This window comes from Dama dama, chromosome 19, assembly GCF_033118175.1.
Source record: "Dama dama isolate Ldn47 chromosome 19, ASM3311817v1, whole genome shotgun sequence".
NCBI classification, from domain to species: domain Eukaryota; kingdom Metazoa; phylum Chordata; class Mammalia; order Artiodactyla; family Cervidae; genus Dama; species Dama dama.
In genome coordinates, this window is record NC_083699.1 from 11,361,484 (window position 1) to 11,385,914 (window position 24,431).

The 24,431-nt window shown below is 41.7% G+C and overlaps 1 protein-coding gene and 1 non-coding gene across 3 annotated transcripts in view; both read right to left on the reverse strand.

Annotated features, from left to right (window-relative positions):
- VEPH1 (ventricular zone expressed PH domain containing 1) overlaps positions 1–24,431 on the reverse strand; it is a 248,514-nt gene that overhangs the window by 94,447 nt on the left and 129,636 nt on the right. For both annotated transcript variants that reach the window (XM_061167858.1, XM_061167857.1), the window contains exons 6-8: positions 23,899–24,119; positions 2,652–2,861; positions 1,683–2,080 (exon numbers count right to left, since the gene is read on the reverse strand). In XM_061167858.1, coding sequence (XP_061023841.1) covers positions 1,683–2,080; positions 2,652–2,861; positions 23,899–24,119 — 829 coding nt within the window. The remainder of the gene's footprint in view (positions 1–1,682; positions 2,081–2,651; positions 2,862–23,898; positions 24,120–24,431) is intronic.
- On the reverse strand, positions 19,631–19,737 carry LOC133074265 (U6 spliceosomal RNA). The gene has a single exon (XR_009697118.1). It is a non-coding gene; the product is annotated as a U6 spliceosomal RNA (small nuclear RNA).

Consider the following 24,431-nt stretch of genomic DNA (forward strand, 5'->3'; position numbering starts at 1 on the left):
CAAACATACTAAATAGTAATAATTGCCATTATCAAATGCTTGAGTCCCCCTTTTCTTTTGTTAGCATGAGAATCCACTCTTTCATCTGATCTGGAGTGGGAGATGGGAGTAATAAGTAGACAGTAGAAAAACCTCCTAGTCCCTAAACATGAAAGGGGATGATAGTCAGTAAGGTGGGTAAATATGAATTAAATTCACTATCCCACAGCTGTGCTCCTTTCTAGACGAGGTGCTGCCTGGCTTTTTTCTATGAGAGCTGTAACCTGTGAAAAGATGTCATGACCTACACGTGGGCAAGGACTGTCATCTAAATCTCAAGAGAAGAACATGGCTGTTGCACAAGAGTGATTGTAGGAAAGATCTAATTAGCCCCCAAGTGCCTTCAGCCACCCACACCTGCTCAACCCACTACCAGAAGGGTTAGCCTGCCCTGGGGACGCTGCCATTTTAGTACCTGTGTCTCCAACCTGTCATCTTTCCGGGGGCCAGGACCAGGGCACAGAACTTAACAGAGCATCAAAAATTTAGTAGTCAAGGTAAATAATATTTTTAAAAATAAAAATTAATACAAAAAGGATGTTGTGCTGGGCTTGGTCATGTCCAACTCTTTGTGACCCCATGGACTGCAGCCCACCAGGCACCTCTGTCCATGGAGATTCTCCAGGCAAGAATACTGGAGTAGCTTGCCATGCCTTCCTCCAGGGGATCTTCCCAATCCAGGGATCAAACCCAGGTCTCCTGCACTGCAGGGGGATTCTTTACCCTTTGAACCACCACGGAAGCCCAAGAATTCTAGAGTGGGTAGCCTATCTCTTCTCCAGGGGATCTTCCTGACCCAGGAATCGAACTGGGGTCTCCTGCATTGCAGGAGGATTCTTTACCAGCTGAGCTACTGGGGAAGCCCCACAAAAAGAATAAATAATGTCAAAACTGCAAATAAAGACATGATCAATACTACTACTTAACTCCTTTTGCTTAAGCTCCAATATGCTTGGCAAGACATTGCTACTAACTCTGACTTTACTTAAAATTTTACTGAGCTTTTTTGGTATCTCCTTAAGTTGTGCACCTCAGGGAAGTTCTGGCCCTGATGTTCTTTTCTTACTTTGTTGATTTTTTCTGACTAGTTCACACTGTCACTGGCTCCTGACCTATATCACCTCCTGACCATGGTTTCCATCTTTTCTTTCTATAGTCTAACCTCCAAGAGGTGATGGAGTACATTTGGTTCATAACTGAACCTTTAGCACAGTACCTGGCATACAGTAGCTGCTTCATAAGTGCTCTTTGAATAAACATAAGAAGAATCTCCTGGAGCCCCATAGCTTTCTGGCATGAGGATGGAAAATGCCTTTGGTTGGATGCCTACCTCAGAGCCTGTTTGGGGGCCATGGATCCCTTTCCAGAATTTTCTTAAACACTAGTAATGGGAAACCAGAAACAATTTATTCTGAGGTTTGAAAAAATCAGAGTTGGTGGACTTAGGTAGATTGAGATGGAATAAAAAAGGTGACTGAATTTATTGGGAGAAAAGAGCAATCAAAATAATATCAGGGTGTTTTCAAATTATCTATTTTGCAAAAGATTCAGAAGGGTATGGCAATTTATACTCCTGGAGTCTTATTTGTTTTTTTCTAGTGATGCCTGAAATTTCTTAAGTTTGGGGAGTTCAGGTCACTTACCTTCAATGGTACACTGGTCAGGGACTGGAATCTTCTTTATCATCTCTACAGCATATGCTTTCACTTTACTGAAGTTCTCCTTTAAGTGCAAGTAGAGCTTATCATGGTATTCTACAGGACTCGTGGTTGTCTCTGGAATTTCTGCCTGATAGTTTTTTTTAACTGCTTCTGGCAAATTCTCAGATGCTACATGTATAATACTTTGGTGTGAAACTGAAGAATTTACTAGCTGTGATCCATCCGTGTCTACCTTAAAGAGTGACCTCTCGTGTCCTTGGCCAAGTGGGTCTATTTCTGAAAGAGAGATGCTGGCTGGCGTATCTCTGCTCTTCACAGCTTCCCCATCCTCTGCGCTCAAGGGGTTTGTTAGCACAGTGTGCAAAGCCAAACTCTTTGACCTGCAATACAAACAACGGGAAGGTTGAGGCAGGTAAAGAAGCCGAGCAACTATTCACTGACAAGGAAAAGAAAGAATAATAACACTGAGGCAAAAGTTCCTTCCACTAGATATGTGAAACTGAAAAATTAGTGCTATTAATAGATTTAATAAAACATACACATTATATAATAAGCCAAATCTTTGTAGATCTAGGCTACTTCCCAAAACAAAGATTTAAAAATCAGTTTCACAGCAAACTGGCTGGGAAATGGTAGAGTTATATATTTATATTCCTTTTTTTTTTCCTACTTTTGCTTATGCTTTTTCATCAGAAATCAAGAAAAGCTTTTGCCAGTCATTCTTGATGTTAGCATATTTATATTTAAGAAGTGTTTTTTTAAAAATAAGCCATAGATTTGTGATTTTTATTTGTGTTCTCCTTTTAATATAGCAAACTACTTTGGATAATGAAAGCATTGTGGATGAATTTTGCTGTAGGTAAAAGATATTTAAAAACTACTTCATAAAAGTGGGACAGCAAAACTAATAGCGCACATGAATCCTAAAGATCAGCCAAACAAAATTTATACCTGTTAAATCTAATGCCTTTTCTTTCTTCCTTAGAAACTTGATCCAAACTGTATCTTCTGATAGAACCAGGGGTGTTGCCCTCAGCATTTATTTTGTCTTCAAAAGCTTGTATTTTAACTTGGAGCTCTTCATGGTCTTCATTTTCATCTACAGCGAGCTTGGTTTCTTCCAGTTTCTCAAGAAATTCGATTTCAGTGCTGGGTTTTCTCCTAAAAGAATGAAAATCATTGCATTAGATGCTTGTCACATATACTTTGGAGCAGTGTTTCTCTCAATTTAACAGCTTCTTATTCAAAACTGAAACCCCTCCTGCTCCATTTTCTAATTTGTCACTTAATAGATATTAATTGAGTAACCACTATGGACATAGGTCTTTGAAATTGCTTCTACAGCATATTCTACCAGAAGTGTAGAAACACTGGTGTTTCTGGCAACTTTATGTTAGAAATAGTTTTTGAAGGATTCAGAGGATGAGAAGCAGGGTTTTTAAAAAAACATTTTTGGTTGCACCATGAAGCATGTGGGATCTTAGTTCCTCCACCAGGGATCAAACCCATGCCCCCTGCTGTGGAAGCAAGGGATCTTAACCAATGAACCACCAAGGAAGTCCCCAAAAGCAGCTTTTATGGTTATCTACCATATTCTTATCTAGCTCTCCAAAGCATGCCTTTCGTATGAAATTCATGCCAGGAATTTTCTAGAAAACATATATGTTGGTCTATTTGTATTGAAATTATTAGAATAAGAACATTTCAGATGGACTGTATAAACTCATGGTTTTGTTAATTTTATGGAAATCAGTGGGACTCTTCCATTTTATGAAGCAAGAAAAATCTTTCTGAATTTTATTATGTTGGAGGAAAGAGGTTTTTCTACAAATGACATTAATAGTGCCAAATATCTTTTTCAGTAGAATTTATAAAATGCTCTGTAGTCATTAAAATTACCTTCTTTAAGGAATAGGCTATCTTTGTTATCCCTGTAAGGGTTAACACAGTGCTGTAGATAGAGTAAGACCCCAAAAACAAGCTGCAGAAATAGCTCACTGATGCTCATTGAGATGCTGAATGATTAAAGTAGTATGCATTTGTCTCCCCTTAGGTAGCTAGGTTTAGTCACTAAGGGGTCTCCAACTCTTGTGACCTCATGGACTGTAGCCTGCCAGGCTCCTCTGTCCATGGGATTTTTCAGGCAAGAATACTTGAATGGGTTGCCATTCCCTTCTCCAGGGGATCTTCCCAACCCCGGGATTGAACTCAGGTCTCCTGCATTGCAGCAGACTCTTTACTGACTGAGCTCCCAGGGAAGCCCTATTTTTTCTTACCTGCTTTCTAATATTTAGCCAGTCTAGAGCTAATTTAATTTCAATTTAACAAGCACTATCAACCATACAATATGGGGTTAGGATTAATTCTTTCCTTATAAACACAAGAGTTAATAAACTCTAGAAATCCATTCACTGAGATGGCTTAATAATTCTGTTGGTTATCTGTGTGTATTTACTTGGTTTTCATAAGTATTTTTTCTAGAGGTTGAGGAAAGGGGCCTCAAATTTACAGAAAAATCCTGACTTTTTCAAATGTATGGCTATTTTTCCATAAGAGCCAAAGTAAACCTGGCATTCTTTCTTTTTTTTTTATTTTTTAAATTTTATTTTCCATTTATTTTTATTAGCTGGAGGCTAATTACTTTACAATATTGTAGTGGTTTTTGCCATACATTGACATGAATCAGCCATGGATTTACATGTGTTCCCCATCCTGATCCCCTCTTCCGCCTGCCTCTCCATCCCATCCCTCTGGGTCTTCCCAGTGCACCAGCCCTGAGCACTTGTCTCAAGCATACAACCTGGGCTGGTGATCTGTTCACCCTTGATAGTATATTTGTTTCAATCTTATTCTCTGAGAACATCCCACCTTTGCCTTCTCCCACAGAGTCCAAAAGTCTGTTCTGTACATCTGTGTCTCTTTTTCTGTTTTGCATATAAGGTTATCATTACCATCTTTTTAAATTCCATATATATGCGTTAGTATACTGTATTGGTCTTTATCTTTCTGGCTTACTTCACTCTGTACAATGGGCTCCAGTTTTATCCATCTCATTAGAACTGACTCAAATGAATTCTTTTTAATGGCTGAGTAATATTCCATGGTGTATATGTACCACAGCCTCCTTATCCATTCGTCTGCTGATGGGCATCTAGGTTGCTTCCATGTCCTGGCAGTGCTGCAGTGAACACGGGGGTGCACGTGTCTCTTTCAGATCTGGTTTCCTTGGTGTGTATGCCCAGGAGTGGCATTATTTCTTAAGTTAGGGTGAGAAAATACAGTTTTGGTTTTCTTAAGGCACTGCTTTTCTAGGGAAAACTAACACAGAGGGGCTGGTGATTATTTATTTTTTTTCCAGTTGCATTCCACCCATTCTTGCGCCATGTCTGCAGTGGGCAAAGGGTTCGATCCAGCAACTTTTCTTGTTGGCCCAGAGAAGGGCTAGGCCTCGAGGGAGGCTTCATAGTTTTGGGTCCTCAGGGGTTGGAATCCCCCTGTTAGTCCAGCCTAGTGACAGATGCTGATGGTGAAAACTGGGAAGGGGAGTGGATCATCCATTAACAGGACACTGTTTATTGTGTAATAGGGCTTCCCTGACTGCCAGTTGGTAAAGAATCCTGCAGTACAGGAGAGCCTGGTTTGATTCCTAGGTTGGGAAGATCTGCTGGAGAAGGGATTGGCTACCCACTCCAGTATTCTTGGGTTTCCCTTGTGGCTCAGCTGGTAAAGAATCCTCCCACAATGTGGGAGGGCTGGGTTTGATCCCTGGGTTGGGAAGATACCCTGGAGAAGGGAAAGGCTACCCACTCCAGTACTCTAGCCAGGGTCACAAAGAGTCGGCACAACTGAGCAACTTTCACCTCACTTCACTCATTGTGTAATAAGCTACTGCTCAGAAAATTAAATCATTTTAATATAACTTTTATAGGCTTCCTATGGTTTTGCATATATAATAAAAACTTACTTCAATTTCATGCTTGACTGAAATATACATGAGTTGATTTTAAGAACCAGTTCATGGGGATAAATGCTCATCTTGACCATGTTTCTCTTTCGGACATACACAAGATACTGCCTGCCCACAGTAGATGGGAGATACTGACATCTTCTAGCCAGAAAGCTCTAAAAGCTGAATTTTTACTCCTATTACAAATAAAACCAAGAAGGTGCTATTATTGGATGGTATTTTTAAAACTGTGATGACTATGAAGGTTAATTTTAAAAGATCCAATGAACCCTCTCAAGATGAGAAATTTGGGGGCAGTATTTATTTTCTGTGTTAGTCCCTGTATAGTCATCAAACTAAAGTATTTCTCTGGTTCTTGGTTCATAATCACATTTAAAAAGTGAAAGATACTTTTATTTTTGAACTTTCTTTTAGAAATTTATATAGCTGGGATTATTAAAACTTAAAACATTTTAAGGCACAAAGTATATCCCAATATACAAATACAAATATACAAATTGAGCATTAAACAAATTTTTAAATCTCAAAACATACGAGTTGTTAGAGGTATAGTTTCTCAGGGATTCACTAGTATTTTCTTTCTACATAAAGCTCTGGGTTATAACAGTAGTTACTAGCATTTTCATCCAAAAATTTTTCAAATTTCACATGACTATAGTAAATCTCCTTCAATAATTTTATTGGATCAGTTTCTGATTTTTTTTAAATAAAATTCTCTTACTTATGGAGATCTTTTATTTCTTGTCCTCTTCATGTCAAGTTCCTCATCTATAAAGTGGAGATAATAACTATACTTAACTCACAGGGGTGCTGGGAAGCTGAAATGACGGAACCAGTATGAAGCACGGCTCTTAGCACAAAAGAGGAAGTCAGAGGATGTTAAATTTTATTATTACCATCAATTGCTGTAATTATTATTATGGTGGTTTTATCTTTCCTTGTCTAGGCATTGTGTTAATGTAGTAAGAAAACACCAGTGACCTAAACACAGACAGATCAATATTCCATATCATGGGAGGGAGGCATTGATGACCCCTGGAGAATGCTATGGCATCAGATTTTAGGAGAGGACAGTCACTCAGCCCCCTTCCCGGCCCCTGTCTCCAATCACCAAGTGGAGGCTGTGAAGCACTATGAGCTGTGTGTCAGAGCTCTGGTATCTGACAACATGCCTTCTTGCACCATCAGGCTGCCTTACAGCATCCCTCTGAGGGGCCTCCAGGCATGAAAGAAGTTATGGGCTATCCTCAGACCTCCACTGACCCAAGGTGAGGTCAGGTGCCTCTGGTTGCAGAGTTGCCAGGTAAAATATAGAGCATTCAGCCAAACATGAATTTCAGATAAACAACAATTTTTCGTAGTATAGGTTATGTCTCTAATGGGACATAGCAAAAAATGTATTGTCCTATATTAAAATGATTATACTTACACTAAAAAATCATTTACCCTTTACCTGAAATTTAACTGGATATCCTGTATTTCTATTTGTTTCATCTGGTGACCCCCATTCCTGGGTAAATCTCTGCTGCTCTGTGGGCTGGGAACTATAATGCTCATCCTTATTCCCCTATGGCTGGGACAGTGCTTGACACTCACTCACAGGTACCAGAGTGTTTGCAGAATAGATGAACTGAAACCACCCACATCTCTGAAGCCAGCCTGCTCCTTGTAGCCACAAGAAACCCTCTGGAGGTTTACCAGGTGTATATGAAGCCCTGCTTCTCCCCATGACTCTGGTCCACGAGGAGTAGGGGACAGGGTAATGTCATTTGGTAAATAGCAGATATGGAGAGAAGCCAGGAGCAAGAGTAGGAGTGAAAAAAAGGGATTTGCAAAGGGCCAAATAAGTAAAGAAGCAACAATAAAATATATGGGCTAGAAAAGTCTTCTCTAAATATGAGGCTGATGAATGTTGCTGATGAGTAGGCTTCTTACCACAAAGACTCTCTCTTATACACAATCTTCCTTGTTTTTAAGATTTGGAGATTAAAGAGATGGGAATACCAGACTACCTTACCTGCCTCCTGAGATACCTATATGCAGATCAAGAAGCAACAGTTAGAACCAGACATGGAACAATGGACTGGTTCAAAATTGGGAAAGGAGTACGTCAAGGCTGTATATTGTCACCCTGCTTATTTAACTTCTATGCAGAGTACATCATGATAAATGCTGGGCTGGATGAAGCACAAGCTGGAATCACAATTGCTGGTAGAAATATCAATAACCTCAGATGTGCAGATGATACCACCTTTATGGCAGAAAGTGAAGAAGAAGTAAAGAACCTCTTGATGAAGGTAAAAGAGGAGAGTGGAAAAAACTGGCCTAAAACTCAACATTAAAAAAACTAAGATCATGGCATTTGGTGCCATCACTTCAAGGCAAATAGATGGGGAAAAAATGGGAACAGTGGCAGATTTTATTTTCTTGGGCTCCAAAATCACTGCAGATGGTGACTGCAGCCGTGAAATTAAAAGACGCTTGCTCCTTGGAAGAAAACCTATGACAAACTTAGACAGCATATTAAAAAGCAAAGACATTACTTTGCCAACAAAGGTTCACCTAATCAAAGCTATGGTTTTTCCAGTAGTCATGTGTGGATGGGAGAGTTGAACCATAAAGAAAACTGAGTGCTGAAGAATTGATACTTTCGAACTGTGGTGTTGAAGACTCTTGAGAATTCCTTGGACAGCAAGGAGATCAAACCAGGCAATCTTAAAGGAAATCAACCCTGAATATTCATTGGAAGGACTGATGCTAAAGCTGAAGCTCCAATACTTGGGCCACCTGATACAAAGAGTTGACTCATTAGAAAAGACCCTGATTGTAGGAAAGATTGAAGGCAGGAGGAGAAGGGGCGACAGAGGATGAGATGAATGGATGGCACCACTGACTCAACGGACATGAGTTTGAACAAACTCTGGGAGATGGTGAAGGACAGGGAAGCCTGGCATGCTGCAGTCCATGGGGCCACAAAGGGTCCAACACGACTTAGTGACTGAACAAGAACAACATAACACAGGAGTCATGAGATGGGGTGGTAATGAAGAGTCTCCAAGATAGTCAAAGCCACAAGAGGGCCCAGAGAGGACGTTCCATTTCTAGCCATCAATCCACCTGGGTTTGTCACAGAGTTTTGCCAGCAGGGAATTAGGACAAGATTTGGTTCCAACAGTTTGAAAGGTCAGAAAATAGTAGATAGAAGTTTGAGTTTATAATAAACATTCACTGTCCTTTACTTCCCTCTAGGTTTTTATATTTATTATAAATAGATAGGAGAGAATTGTTCAAAAACAGAGATCTTTTAGAGACAGAAACTCTGCATTCCTCTTAGAGCAAAGAAATGCATTATGAATGTGAGAGAATGGGCGGAGAACACAGCCACTGGTTCTGTATGAATTTATTTGTGGGGGCTGGAGCTGGGGGCCAGGGAGTTGGGCTCATGCAGGGGGATTGTTATTTCTTTTCCATTTGTCACTTTTAACTCCAGAGGTAATTTTAGAGAAATCTTTGTCAGAGTTCTATAATCCCCTAAATATTAACTTGGCTTTAACTCAACACGCCACATTACAAGAGGCTCAGATGATTTCCAGTCTGAGCAGTTTTTGGTGTCTGTTGCCAAGTTAAAGTTTTTAAAAGCAGCTCTAGGGATACCCAGGAGGGGCAGGGAAAGCCTAATTACCTCCCTCTTATGTGAACAAGACTCCCCCTTAGGAACGAATTGGTCCATGGGCAGCTCACTGCTCTCACTAAGCTAGGAGATGAGACTATAAAGCTGGCAGTGGTGGAGAAATTGGCAGCCTCTTTTCCTGGTGTCTTAAATCAAAGAAAAATATATTAGTTAATGTTTGATGAGCTTGGCTTATGCTTCCATATCCAGGATATGTATTTTGCAGAGTTGAGCTTGTTAGAGAAGTAGGAGAACATAATGCATCAAATCCACATGGGGTCCTAAATTCTTAGGATGTTATGTTCCCTACTCTTCAGCGATTTCTTGGGTCATCAATCATCATAAGAATGACAGAGATGATCTCCCAGCTCCACAGCACTGTCATCAGTTTGGGGACTGAAGTGAGTAAGTAAGTAAAGTTGCTCAGTCGTGTCTGACTCTTTGCAACCCCACAGACTGTAGCCCACCAGGCTCCTCTGTCCATGGGATTTTCCAGGCAAGAGTACTGGAGTGGGGTGCCATTTCCTTCTCCAGGGGATCTTCCCGATCCAGGGATCGAACCCAGGTCTCCACCATTGCAGACAGACGCTCTACCATCCAAGCCACCAGGGAAGCCCATAAATGAGTAAATGAGTACAGCCTCTGGAAAAGCTATACTTGAATACTAAGGGAAAGGACAGTGTTGAATCTAAATTCTTGGTACTCTCTTCTGCCTTGGACTGCCTCAGTGGGCAAGAGCAGAGATTAGAAGGTGCTCAGTTACATGGGCACCAGAATGAAGAACTTTGCTGAAACAAAGTGACTCCATGGTTTATTTCATTCACAACAAGGTTCTTTAGGGGCTTCAACAGAAGGGATGGTGGGGAAATAGACTGAACATGGCCTTCCAGGAAAAAGACCGAGGTTTGTGACTCCAATCTCCTGTTTATTAGTGACAGGCAAATCTCTTTATGTCTTTTCTGTCATCTAAAAATGGGATCAATGTTACTGCATCATTAGATTGCTGAAAGCATTATAGGAGACGAGTTTGACAGTGTAGGCCATATAGAATGGGCATGAATATGTCAAGCAGTAAAACCCTAGGTGGCTATTGCCCAGTACAGACCTTTGATACCAAAAGAAGGCAGCTTGTACAGGTAATGCCAAGCCTGGAAGATGAGCCTCTTCTTTTCTAAGCCAGGAAGGACCATACAGTTCTCTCCTACCCCAGCAGCCTCCTAACGGCTGTGGACTACAGGAGAGCAACGCTCCCTACAGTCTGAGCATACAAAGGCTGGAATACAGAAATGGGTGGTTTTAAAAATTCCCTGAACTTCAAGTATGAATTCTGAGCAATTGCAGACATAGAGAAAGAATATTCTGCTAAAAGAACCAAAGTTTAAAAAAGTCCTGATACGAGGAAGTGACCACTCATATAGATGCTCGGTCATTTGCTCACTTTTCATGTAACTAACACGAGAAGGAATACGACACAGAAAAGGATCAGCAAATAGTGCAGACCCCTGCCTTTGCTGCTCAAGTGATGTTGCTGGACCAGCAGAATCGGCATCTCCTGCGAGGCTGCTGGAGAGGCAGCATCGCAGGCTCCATCCCAGACCTGCTGAATCAGAGTGTGCCCTTAACCCAATCCCCAGGTGTTCCAGTGCACGTTCAAGGTTGAGAAGCACTGGCCCAGGCACTGAAAGAACAGAATCTGAATTAGACCAGGGCAGAGGCACTTTCTCTTAAGCAAAGCTGCTGAGGGTTTCACCAAGTCTGCGGTAACATGAAACTTAATAAGCTGTGTATTGTTTGGAGTTGGAGTGTGGTAAGCTGTATGCAGCTCCCTCACATAGCTTTATCCTCCTCAAGCTTTCCAGGGTCTTTATTGATTCCAAGGTAAATGTACCTTTTCTTTACTTTTTGCCCCAATAGATACTGCTTCAGATGGACCCCAAATTTGTAGTCAAGACTCCCAAGCCTAGAATGGGCAGACTGGGTAAGCAGCAGCCTTACTAGAAGGCTACCAGATCCTTACAAATTGTCAGCTGAATGTGGCACAAGTTATAAAAGCACTCGGTAAGTTACAAAAGAGTCCAAAAATGTAAAATAGTCATGTCATCAGAACACTCTGAATCAAGTGTGAGAACCGTAGAGACAACACGCTCCTCCTTTTCTAGGCCAACTTGATTTTCTGGGAACATGAGCAGGTAATGGGGGCTGGTGGTGAGGACTAAGGAGAGGGTGTCTGCAACCACTGGGCCTGCAGACGGAAAAGGTAAGACATTGTCATTCCCCATCATTTGATACTGGAAGAGCAGGGCCATGGTTAATTATCCTTTTGATACATCCCCTCATCCTGTCTGCCCATTCTACTATTAAGCAGACCCTCCGCCATCTCCATTTCCCAGATGGAGGAGCTAAGGTACAGAGATGTCGAGTAGTTTACTGAAGATCAACTAGTAAGGCCAGCATTAAACACATAAACACATAAAGCATCTACCTCCAGAGCTCACCCACTTCACACCCTGTCCCACTCCTCTCAGTAGATGTTTCCTACAGGTTGCCTTGTTTGGGGATTGGTGATAACATCGTAATCAACAAGAATTATTGTATGCTAATATCTCTGAGTAACATCCTGTGGGAACACACCAGACAGAGCTGACATATAATTGCTGAGCAACCCTTTACAGGTGACTGAAAAGTAAATTTTGGTATTCCCTTTAACAAAATGGGGTCGCAAAGAGTTGGACACGACAGAGCAACTTTAAGAAGAAATGGATATATTTGCTATCTACCCACTCCAGAGTTCCTGCCTGGAGAATCGCATGCACAGAGGAACCTGGTGGGCTGTTGTCCATAGGGTTGCAAAGAGTTGGAGACGACTGAAGAGGCTTAGCACACACGCATGGTGGTGACTGCAGAGTTCAATCATGATGGATACCAAAAAGGAACAAAGGAACGGGGAGTTTGGGGGGAACAAAAACAGCAAATAGTTGGGTCATCAGGGTCAAGTAGAACCTTTACCCTCAGCCGTCACCCTTTCCACAAGGGCTGTGCAGGGTATAGCCCCTCTTGCCACTCCTTCCACAACACAGGCTAAAACTTTGCTATTCCCTGTCTTGTTTGAAAGAGGAAGCCAAGCCGAAGGAGCTTGATGAAAAGTAATCTTCTCTTTTGTGTGTCTTGTGTTTTGAACACTTCTGTGTTACAGGAAAGGGGCCTGGTGAAAGTGTAATTGCAGTGTCTGCACCTGGGTCTCCCCCCCTCCCCACCCCCCCCACCCCCATCTTTGTCCAAACTGGCAGAGCCAGCCCTCCTGGGGCCTCACGCTCCCTGGGCCTGCTTCATTGGCCCCAGAACTGATAATGCTGTCTCCCACCTACCTCTCTTGCTGATAAACGAATTCCTGAAATACCTTTACAGACCTTCACATCATCATAAATGCTGCTTTAAGGAAGGACAAATGGTGGAAGTAAATGAACAGCAGATGGAACATAAATGGTCCCACATGTCAAATTTAACTTCTTCAGTAAGAAGAGAGGCAAAAAACCAAAGTCCTTCCTTCCCTATGCGCGGAGGAATAACAAGAACCTCAGCTACTGCCACAAATGGTTGTTCCGATTTTCTTTTTAAACAAGTGACCACCATAGACCTCCTGAGATTGAAAACATCTACATGTTTTTTATGAAAACTCTGGTCCCCTTGGTGGGGTGAAATTGCATTCAGCTTTTCCTAAGCAGGGGGCAACACTGACCAGAACATCACATGTTTTTAATTATGGTCCTGAACCTCCTTATGTACATTTTTCAAGCCAACAGTCACCCTGAAAAAATCAATTTCTCTTTGTATAAACATGGCTGACCTAAAAAAGTGGGAGTTCTTATAAGCACTTTTAAGACTCTATTTTCCAAAAACCTTAATTTATCTACTTGAAAACATAATTGTAATATATAGGGGAACTATATGTAACTTTGTTCTATATTTTCCAAGTCTACTGTAAATATGCCATCATACTATGATAATTTAAAAAAGAAAAAAAAAGGACATTGGTTAAATTTACAACAAAAAGTGACTAGTTTTGTAAATTACTGTACATTTATACAACGGGACACTATGAAATCATTAAACTAATGCTTGTGAAGAACATATATTTTTTAAAGACTCTGTTCTCCTTACATAGGGCATGTGAAGTCGCTCCGTTGTGTCCGACTCTTTGCGATCCCGTGGACTGTAGCCTACCAGGCTCTTCTGTCCATGGGATTTTCCAGGCAATAGTACTGGAGTGGATTGCCATTTCCTTCTCTAATACACAGGGCATAGGCTCTGATTATTAGCTTTCTCAAGTTTGAGGGAGACTGGAAGTGCTCACGGAAAGACACCAAACACTTAGGGCGGTGCTGCACGTGTGAAGGAATTGAGAGGCAACGTGAGCTTTCGTGGGTCAAGAGAGAGAAGGTAACTATTGGCATGGGCAGGCGGGGGAGACTTTCTGGGTAATGGGCATTAAACTGGAGTCCTGGAGAAAAGCAGCCTTTGGTGGAAGAGCAGCACAAAGAAGGCATTCTAGACGGTTAGTAGGGTATCATCTTGGAGACCAACAGGCAGGTCACTGTTGATATTCCTTTACAATTCCTTTATTAATGAAGTACTGTGAACACTGTAAACCTTGTCCACGCTAAAGTTTGACACACAGTGAGTTAGACAAACGAAGAAATGAAAGAAAACTCTATGAGCTAATGGCTGGGCATTTATACAACTGCCCCTCCAAGAACTACCACGAATCTAGAGGCGAGTAGGGACTGGGTAGAGAATTTTTCTTTGTTGCCCATCCACAGGATTTCTTCCAATACCCTTTAGTATGAAGCCTTTGTAATCCTAGTATATATTTAAAGACTTTGTTGTTGTGAGCATATAACAGTGAAAGCTCCCAGCACTGAACCTATCACATGGGAGGAGCTGGTAAAACCTTGATCAGACTTGGAAATGCAGACTTCTCTGAAAGCTGGAGAGAAGAACCTGGCAACCTGCTCTCTGCAGTTTCGGCTGTGGACTTGGTAAAGAGCCACCACCCCTGAACTCTCAGGCTGGGCCTTCAGGGATAGTGGATCACACTAGAGTCGGGTTCTGATGAGACTCACAGATGTCAAGATGGAAACTCTGGAATGACAGGTTGCAAAGGGTCTCACAGTTGGAAAAGTGTCTCTGCAGGCCATATTGCTTTGCTACACATTCCAGACATACATTGACTCAAATTCCCTGTTCTCCTCTGCCATCTATTTCTTTGATGTTCAGTGCATGAAATTCAGGATAAACCAAAACTCTGGGGTGACTCCAAGGAGGGCAGATATCCTGGAGTTGTTCTCTTGTGAACATAATCTCCTTAATTCTCTCTTCCCTCCATCCTCCGCCACATACTGCTGCTTCATGTTCTTCCCCCGACTGTGTCACTGCTTTCCATTTTCAGGTTTCCCCTGCTACCTGAAAGAAGAGTGTTCCTATGAAAACTTTTCTAAACTGAAATGGCTATAGGGCAAAGAAGCAATTACTTTTTAAAATAAAAGCAAAAATTCTCTTTGGGTTTCTTTCTGTTAGTGAAAACAAATAAAATTGGAGCTCCATAACCCCCTTTCCACATCCTCAGATTCAACCAGCTATAGAATGAAGTTTGAATTTCGATCTGCAGTTAATTGAAATTAACAATGTGCAACTAGTCTATAAGGGGCCAACAGATCTACCCCATTTTATAAGAGGGGCTTGAGGGCTTTTGGTATCCTGGATCCTAGAATCAAGATGACTGTACCAATGTAGCTCTTTCCTCAAAGTAAAGAAGCCTAAAGTTAACATTTGAAAAGTGAGGGATACTTCTATCCTGAAATCATATTTCAGTTCAGTTCAGATGCTCAGTCATGTCTGATTCTTTGTGACCCCATGGACTGAAGCACACCAGGCTTCCCCGTTTATCACCAACTCCTGGACTTTGCTCACACTCATGTCCACTGAGTCAGTGATGCCATCCAATCATCTCATCCTCTGCCACCCCTTCTCCTCTGCCTGCAATCTTTCCCAGCATCAGGGTCTTTTCTAATAAGTTAGCTCTTCACATCAGGCAGCCAAAATATTGCAGCTTCAGCCTCAGTCCTTCCAAAGAATATTCAGGATTGATTTTCTTTAGGATTGACTGGTTTGATTTCCTTGCTGTCCAAGGGACTCTCAAGAGTCTTCTCCAACACCACAGTTCAAAAGCATCAATTTTTCAGTGCTCACCTTTCTTTATGGTCCAACTCTCACATCCATATATGACTACTGGAAAAACCATAGCTTTGACTCTACAGATCTTTGTTGGCAAGGTTATGTTGCTGCTTTTTAATATGCTGTCTAGGTTTGTCATAGTTTTCTTCCAAAGAGTAAGTGTCTTTTAATTTCATGGCTTCAGTCACCATCTGCAGTGATTTTGGAGCCCAGAAAAATAAAGTCTGTCACTGTTTCCATTGTTTTCTCATCTATTTGCTGTGAAGTGATGGGACCGGATGCAATGATCTTTGTTTTTTGAATGTTGAGTTTTAAGCCAACTTTGTCACTCTCCTTTTTCACTTTCATCAAGAGGTTCTTTAGTTCTTCTTCGCTTTCTGCCTTAAGGATGTTATCATCTGCATATCTGAGGTTATTGATAATTCTCCCGGCAATCTTTGTTCCAGCTTGTGCTTCATCCAGCCCTGCATTTCACATGATGTACTCTGCATATAAGTTTTTTTTTTTTCTGCATATAAGTTAAATAAGCAGGGTGATGATATACAGCCTTAATGTACTCCTTTCCCAATTTTGAACTAGTCCATTGTTGTATGTCGGTTCTAATTGTTGCTTCTTGAACTGCACATAGGTTTCTCAGGAGGCAGGTCAAGTGGTCTGGGATTGTCTCCTTCTGAATTTTCCACAGTTTGTTGTGATCCACATGGTCAAAGGCTTTAGCGTAGCCAATGAAGCAGAAGTAGGTGCTTTTTTGGAATTCCCTTGCTTTTATTATGATCCAACAGATGTTGGTAATTTAATCTCTGGTTCCTCTGCCTTTACTAAACCCAGCTTGAACAACTGGAAGTTCTCAGTTCAAGTACCGTTGAAACCTAGCTTGGAGAATTTTGAGCATTACTTTGCTAGCGTGTGAGATGAGTGCAATTGTGTGGTAGTTTGAACATTGTTTGGCATTGCCTTTCTTTGGAATTGGAATGAAAACTGACCTTTTCCAGTCCTGTGGCCACTGCTGAGTTTTCCACATTTGCTGGCATATTGAGTGCAATACTTTCACAGCATCATCTTTTATGACTTGAAATAGCTCAGCTGGAATTCCATCACTTCTATTAGCTTTGTTTGTAGTGATGCTTCCTAAGGCCCACTTGACTTTGGACTCCTGGATGTCTGGCTCTAGGTGAGTGATCACACCATTGTGGTTATCTGGGTCATTAATATTTTTTTTTGTACAGTTCTTCTGTGTATTCTTGCCACCTCTTTTTAATATCTTCTGCTTCTGTTAGGTCCATACCCTTTCTGTCCTTTATTATGTCCATCTTTGCATAAAATATTCCCTTGGTATCTCTAATTCTCTTGAAGAGATCTCTAGTTTTTCCCATTCTATTGTTTTCCCCTATTTCTTTGCATTGATCACTGAGAAAGGCTTTCTTATCTCTCCTTGCTATTCTCTGGAACTCTGCATTCAGATAGGTATATCTTTTCTTTTCTCTTTTACCTTTCACTTCTCTTCTTTTCTCAGCTATTTGTAAGGCCTCCTCAGACAACCATTTTGCCTTTTCGCATTTCTTCTTCTTGGGGATAGTTTTGATCACTGCTTCCTGTACAGTGTTACGAACCTCTGTCCATAGTTCTTCAGGCACTCTGTCTGTCAGGTCTAATCCCTTGAATCTATCACATTCACTGTATAATCATAAGGGATTTGATTTAGGTCTGGCTACTGGTCTGGTTGCTTTCCCTACTTTCTTCAATTCATGTCTGAATTTTGCAATAAGAAGTTCATGATCTGAGCTACAGTTAGCTCCTGGTCCTGATTTTGCTGACTGTGTAGAGCTTCTCCATCTTCAGCTGTAAATAATACAATAACTCTGACTTCAGTATTGACCATCTGGTGATGTCCATGTGTAGAGTCATCTCTTGTGTTATTGGAAGAAGGAGTTTGCTATGACCAGTGCCTTCTCTTGGCAAAACTCTGTTAGCCTTTGACTTGCTTCATTCTGTACTCCAAGGCCAAACTTGCCTCTTACTCCAGGTGTTTCTTGACTCCCTGCTTTTGCATTCCAGTCCCCTATGATGAAAGGGCCATCTTTGTGTGCTGCTAGTTCTAGAAGGTCTTGTAGGTCTTCATAGAACCATTCCACCTCAGCTTCTTTGGTGTTAGTGGTTGGGGCATAGACTTGTGTTACTGTGATATTGAATGGTATGCCTTGGAAATGAACAGAAGTCATTCTGTTTTTTGAGACTGTACCCAAGTACTGCATTTTGGACTCTTGTTGACTATGAGGGCTACTCCATTTCCTCTAAGGGATTCTTGTTCACAGTCATAGATATACTGGTCATCTGAATTAAAACTGCCCATTCAGGTCCATTTTAGTTCACTCTTGACATCTCCTGTTTGACCACTTTCAGTTTACCTTGATTCATGGACCTAACATTCCAGGTTCTTATGCAATATTGTTCTTTATAGAATTGGACTTTATTTCCATCACAGTCACATCCACAACTGGGTGTCGTTTTCGCTTTGGCTCAGCCTCTTCATTCTTTCTGAAGCTATTCTCCACTCTTCTCCAGTAGAATATTGAGCACCTACTGACCTGGGGAGTTCAACTTTCAGTGTCCTATCTTTTGCCTTTTCATACTGTTCATGGGGTTCTCAAGGCAAGAATACTGAAGTGGTTTGCCATTCCTTTCTCCAGTAGACCACGTTTTTACACCTAATTTTACCTTTGTGCTTCTGCGTTGGCTCAGAGGGTAAGGAATCTGCCTATAATTTAGGACACCTGGGTTCAATCTCTGGGTCGGGAAGATCCCCTGGAGAAGGAAATGGGTATCCACTCTAGTATTCTTACCTGGATAAGTCCATGGACAGAGGAGCCTGCGGGCACCTTTGCTAAACTTTGCCTTTCACTTCACCTGCCACCTGATTCTTAAAAAACAAGAAAAAAACACAGTCTCACCACTACTCTCACCATCACCATCAAAACAACCAACGAACATACCACACATTCAACCAAGCCAGAGGTTAACACTTTGAGTTAAAACTTTTCTTAAAAGTAACTGTCTCCCCCATGTCTTTGGCTAGTTGGCAAGACGGATGTGAGGGAATGGTGATCCCATGCCTGGGGCTTTGGGCTGAGTCAGATGTCCTCTGTCCTTTCCCTCTGCTTTCCCCTTGTGCCTTCTTCCTGGCCCTCCCTTCTCCCTAGCTTTTCTCATTTCTCCTATTTACCTCCCCACACAATTTCTAGCCCTTAAAGCTTCCATCCCTGGTTGGCGCCTGAGTCTAACCTCCTACTAAGACCACCTGTGACTAACTGTCCCCAGTTCTGATGGTGTCTGATCAGAGCAGCCTCCCTGGCGCCACATGCACTTAGCAAAGGCATCTTCTGGTCCAAGGATCGCTGACTGCTCAGCCAGCACACAGTTGCCAGGAGCCACCCTCTCCTTCTCCAGCTTCCCCTGGGTCTTGGCAAGCAAACAGTTAGTGGCCACCCAGCAGGCTACTTAGGGCTCGTACCATTTTGAAAGATAAAGACCTTTTTTCCTGTCTTGACACCCTCTCTTTTATTTTTTAAAATATTTTAAATTGATTCTTCTTGGACTATGGTTGATTTACAATGTTGTATTAGTTTCAGGTATACTGTAAAGTGCATCAGTTATATATATATCCACCCTTTTATAGTTTCTTTTCCCATATAGGTCAATATAGAGTATTGAGTAGAGTTTTCTGTGCTACACAGTAGGTTCTTACTAGTTATTTATTTTTATATATGCATATGTGCTAAGTCACTTCAGTTATGTCCGACTCTTTGCAAGTCCTGTAGCCCGCCAGGCTCCTCTGTCCATGGAATTCTCCAGGCAAGAACACTAGAGTGGGTTGCCATGCCCATTTCCAGGGGATCTTTCCAGCCAAGAGATCAAACCCATGTCTCTTACGTCTCCTGGATTGGCAGGCAAGTTCTTTCCCACTGGTGCCACGTGGGAAGCCCCATTTTTATATGTAGTAGTGTGTATATGTCAATCTCAAACTCCCAATTTATCCCTCCCCACTTCCCCGTTAGTAACCATGGGAAAAATATGGAGTGCTTCACAAATTTGCATAACATCCTTGAGCAGGGGCCATACTAATCTTCTCTGTATTGTTCCAACTTTAGTATATGTGCTGCTGAAGCGAGCACCACCCTCTCTTTTTTAATCCACAATTGCTGTTATCTTTCTTTTACTTCTCCAGAATTAACTTCAAAATCTACATGTTTTGCTTGGCTATCCTGTTATTTAGCCCTGTTGGTTTATTATTTAGATAAACACATTCATCCTGAAACACAGGAATAAGAAAAGTGCAAGTGTGCTTACCTGGTGTATCAAATAAAACTCACCCAATTAATTCAGTCATTTGCATAAAGGAGGCTCCTGTCTCCTCCAGTTTTTCAGTCTCTCTAAGATGCTAATTGTTTTTCTTTTGATAGTCTTATAATTTTGGCCTGAAGTCTAAAATCTGGCCTGCTGGGCTATGTGTCAGATTTGTAAATTAGATGACATCTGTTTTGAATTTTAACCATCTTTAATTTTCTTTCAAGCTCTCTCTTCCCTTATTCATTTCCCCTTCAGTTGTAAGGGTCAGACTTTGCTAGATGCTTTAGACAAAAGTGTGGATCTCTCTGCTTTGTGGGGCACAGATTAAAATTACTGACGCTAAATGGTCACAATGAAGGCTATTCAGAGAAGCGATGTTGGGAGAGGAGCCTTGGCAACCATCCCAGAGAGGATGAGCAGCTAATACAAAAAGGGGGCAGTCCACACCAGTCTTTTTGAGGTTCCCACCAAATACTTATAATTGATCAGAAGGAGACTGATGGAGAGGGTTGAAATGGATGGAGTATTCTGAATTGAGGGAGAGGCCAAGGTGGCAATGGTGGCAGCAGTATTCGAAGAGCATGGTGACCTTTTATCTCTTAACATTTTTTTCTCTTTTTTCCCTAGAAAAATAATAAAGGGGGGAAAATGAATTTTTCTAATGCAGATCCATATTTGGACAGTGAGACCCACTTTTTTTCTCCTATCTACATATCTCTTAAATTCTTTACATCAGGAAGTTGTCTATTGCTAATTGGATTGGGCCTACTTTATCAAGAAACATTTTTCTTGTTGGAATGCCTTAATGTAACACCCTGTATAACAAGTTTTTCCTTTGTACACACCCTTTTCACACATATAATCTCACAGAGAGTCAATTGGCCTCTTGTAACTTTGCATGTGTAGAGGCAAGAAAGAATGGACAGACTGTTGGCCAGAATACATGTCTGAGCTTTTACATCTGATGCACATGCCAGTCACCCCTGGAAGAAACAAGCAGGCTAGCTGTGCAGAGAATGTAAAGTGGCTCCCCCAAACCCCAGCTGTAGAAGCTCTAAACTGAATTCTGAAACCACACCATGAAAATTAACTAACAGTGGCTCTGCTTACACACAGATGACAAATCATCCCTTCGTGATGCTGGCTTTGGGTTTCTTGGATGTTGCCATGTGTAGGCTGTTGCTAGGTGTAAATGCTGTTTTTTAAAATGGAATATGTAGATAGCAGTGGTTTTCAACTGGGGGTGATTTCTGTCTCTAAGGGGACATTTAGCAATGTCTGGAGACTTTCTTGGTTAGTACAACTGAGTGGGAGGTTTGCCACTAGCCTCTCTGGTGTAGAGAGGCCAGGCAAGTGGTAAGTATTTCTAGAGTGCACAGGATAGCTCCACAACTAAGAATTAACCAAATGTCAATAACACCAAAATGAGAAATCCTGGTACTATAGACATCTGTACTAAATGTGGAACCAGGCAACAATAGATTTTAATATGCTAAATCAAAAGTATGGTGTTGACAGAAAAGGGCACTAGCTACCTGTCTTCCTTGAATGGACAGCTATTGTTGAGATGACCATCTTGGCCAGAAAATATTCTCTGTGCGGAATGGGCAAAGAGGTGCTTCATATGGGCTCCCCTTCTGCTCCGTCTTTTCTTGGTTATCAGCATGCTTTTTCATGTGCATGTGGTCACTCACGCTAGACATCTCTGGGTTTTCATTCACTCTTCTCCCCTTCTCCTCAGCCCACCTCTCACCAGTAATTGACTCTTTCTAATTCCAAGCTGTCTCACCATGGAGGGAGCTGACTGCTAAGACTCCAAGAGCAGCATCCTGGTGACCCTCTCTCTTGCCAGCCAAATCCATTCAGGGCTCCACCGTGCCAGCCACTTCCTCACCCATCTAGCAGTCCTTTCGTGCAGAAATATTGAAAGCCCACTATCTGCTAATTACCGTGTTAGAAGCAGTGTTCATTCTCTGGGTAAAAATCTTTCCACGTCACCATGTTGCTTACAGAACAAACTCCCTGCTTCTCTGTGAATATGCCTCTGACCTAACTTTTCAGTTACTCTCCTGCCCTCCACTGATGTATTCACTTCAGTCACACTGAACCAGTTGCTTTGCCTCATTCTGGGTCACACACTTTTAAGCTCTTTTATCTTTGCACGTGAGGAGTGTCCTTTGTATTTGGAGTGCCCTTTCAACCCTTATTTGGGGAACTTTCATTCATCCTGTGCAACATGATCTGGTACCTATGCAGATGCCTGGCTCATGGAAGCTACTCAACAAATATGGAATGAATTTAAATTTCATCTTCTTTGTGAAACATTCTTCATCTCCCTGGCTGTATGTCTCTCTTGCGCCATAGCCTGCTATACCCACTTCCACTAACCCCTCACACACACTGACTGTGAACCTTTGAGGAATGATGTCTCTCGTCTTAGGTCTTGTTCTGTGTCTCTTGGGACCTTCAGGCTCTGTGCCATGCTGGACATAAAGTGGATCCTTGTGACTAAATCTTCACTATTTTGTGAGGTTGGCTTCTGTGTTTCTGGAATGCTATTTCAGACTGAAAATGATATGCATCATTTGTTAACCCTCCCAAACTCACAATATCTGATGCTAGTCTTAAATGTGTCCTGCCCCTTCTCCAGAACTGAAAACCTTCCAATGCATAGGATCTGAAATTTTAGCCCATCTTTTATCATTTAGTTACTGTGTAACTTTGGGAAGAGATTTAACCAGTCTCTGAGCCTTTGTTTCTTTCTCTATAAAATAGGAATAATGATAATTGCCCTTCTCAACTTATAGAGTGATCATGAGGATCAGATGAGATGATGAATTTGAATGTATTTTGTAACTCCTGTGGTCATAAAACTTTCCAAGTGTCCCTCTATTCAAAATATGACAAATATAATAAAACACCTCTCTCAATCTGGCATGGTCTAGACTTCTTGAAAGGACCGGATTTATCATATCCACTCTCTTCCTTCAACCCCAGGCATCCTATTTTATGCCCATCCATACCACTGGCAGATCACTCACTACAATCATCAGTAATTTTTAAATTGCTAGTACCTGTGGACACTTTTCTGACCTTCCTTCATGTGACCTGAAGTCCAGTCTGCCTCTGCCTGAGATGTTCTCTGCACTGGGGCCAGAGCAACCTTCCTGAAACATGGATTCTGATCATATCCTAATATGTAAAACTCCTACCATGACTCCTCACAGCCTCCAGGATAAAATTTAAACTCCTTAAGAAGGTCTGTCATGTCCTGCACCATCTGGTCCTTGCCTATTACTCCATCAGTATTACCTAACATTGATGCTAGCCAGACAGAATGACTTCTGTTTTCAGAAAGTATTGTGCTCTTCCACATACTGCCCCAAAGCCAGCTTGGTGTAATCTGGTCATCTTTCAAGACTTGGTTCCATATGTCACCTCATCTGGGAAGCATTCTCTGATTTCAGCTTCCCATTCTTCTCCATTCCATGCAGAAGTAGGTACCCCAATCTGTGTTCCCCAAACTCCTTGACACAATCATAACTGGCACAATCTTCCCACTATACTATAATTACCCACTTATTATTTACCTACTCTCTGGACAATGAGCTCTTTGGATAAAAGAATATGTTTTATCTCTCTATATGTCTAGCCGTTGGCAGAATTCCTGGCATACAGTAAGTAAATGATTTAAATGTTTGTTGAATAAATAAACAAATTCTATAAACATTATTATTTGTACTACATTCTTATTTCTTTACTGTATTTTCTGCACTTTAAAAAATTGTTTTGGTTACATTCTGGTTTTTACAGATTTAGAAAAATTCTGGCAAGTGTCATAATTTATTCAGAAGTTACTCAATGTTGAGATAATGAGTTTGGCTTTCTTTGGGAACTTTGATGCCTACAAAAGAAAGCATAGCCTTTGGTGCTATGCCTCCATGGGTTCGCAGCAGATCCTAAGGTCCCCAGGAACTCCTGCTCACCTGTCATTTCTGGCCTTGGTGGTTTCCAGTTGTCGGGTAAGGAGCGTGGAAATGGCAGTGAAGCTGTTGCTCATGCGGAAGATGTCTCTGCTCTGTGGGCCCAGGATGGAGGAGAAGGTGTCCGTGATGCTCTTGATCTCCAGCAGGAGAATATGATGAAATGAGTGCTCCATGCTGGCCAGCTGACTCACCAGGAATGGCAGGCAGCTCCTGGCTCTCTCCTGCAAGAACAATGGAGAACGCATACAATTGCTGGTTGGGATGAAAATGGGTGCAGCCACTAAGGAAAACAATATGGCTGTTCCTCCAAAAATAGAACTACCCTATGATCCACTAATCCCATTTGTGGGAATCTATACGAAGGAAACAAAATCATTAACTCAAAGAGATACCTGCACAGCCATGTTCCAGAAGCATCACTTGCAACAGCCAAGACAGGGAAGCAACCTGAGTGTCCACTGACAGATGAATGGGTGAAGACAATATGGCACACAAGCATGGAATGAAGAATTATTCAGCCACGAAAAAGAAGG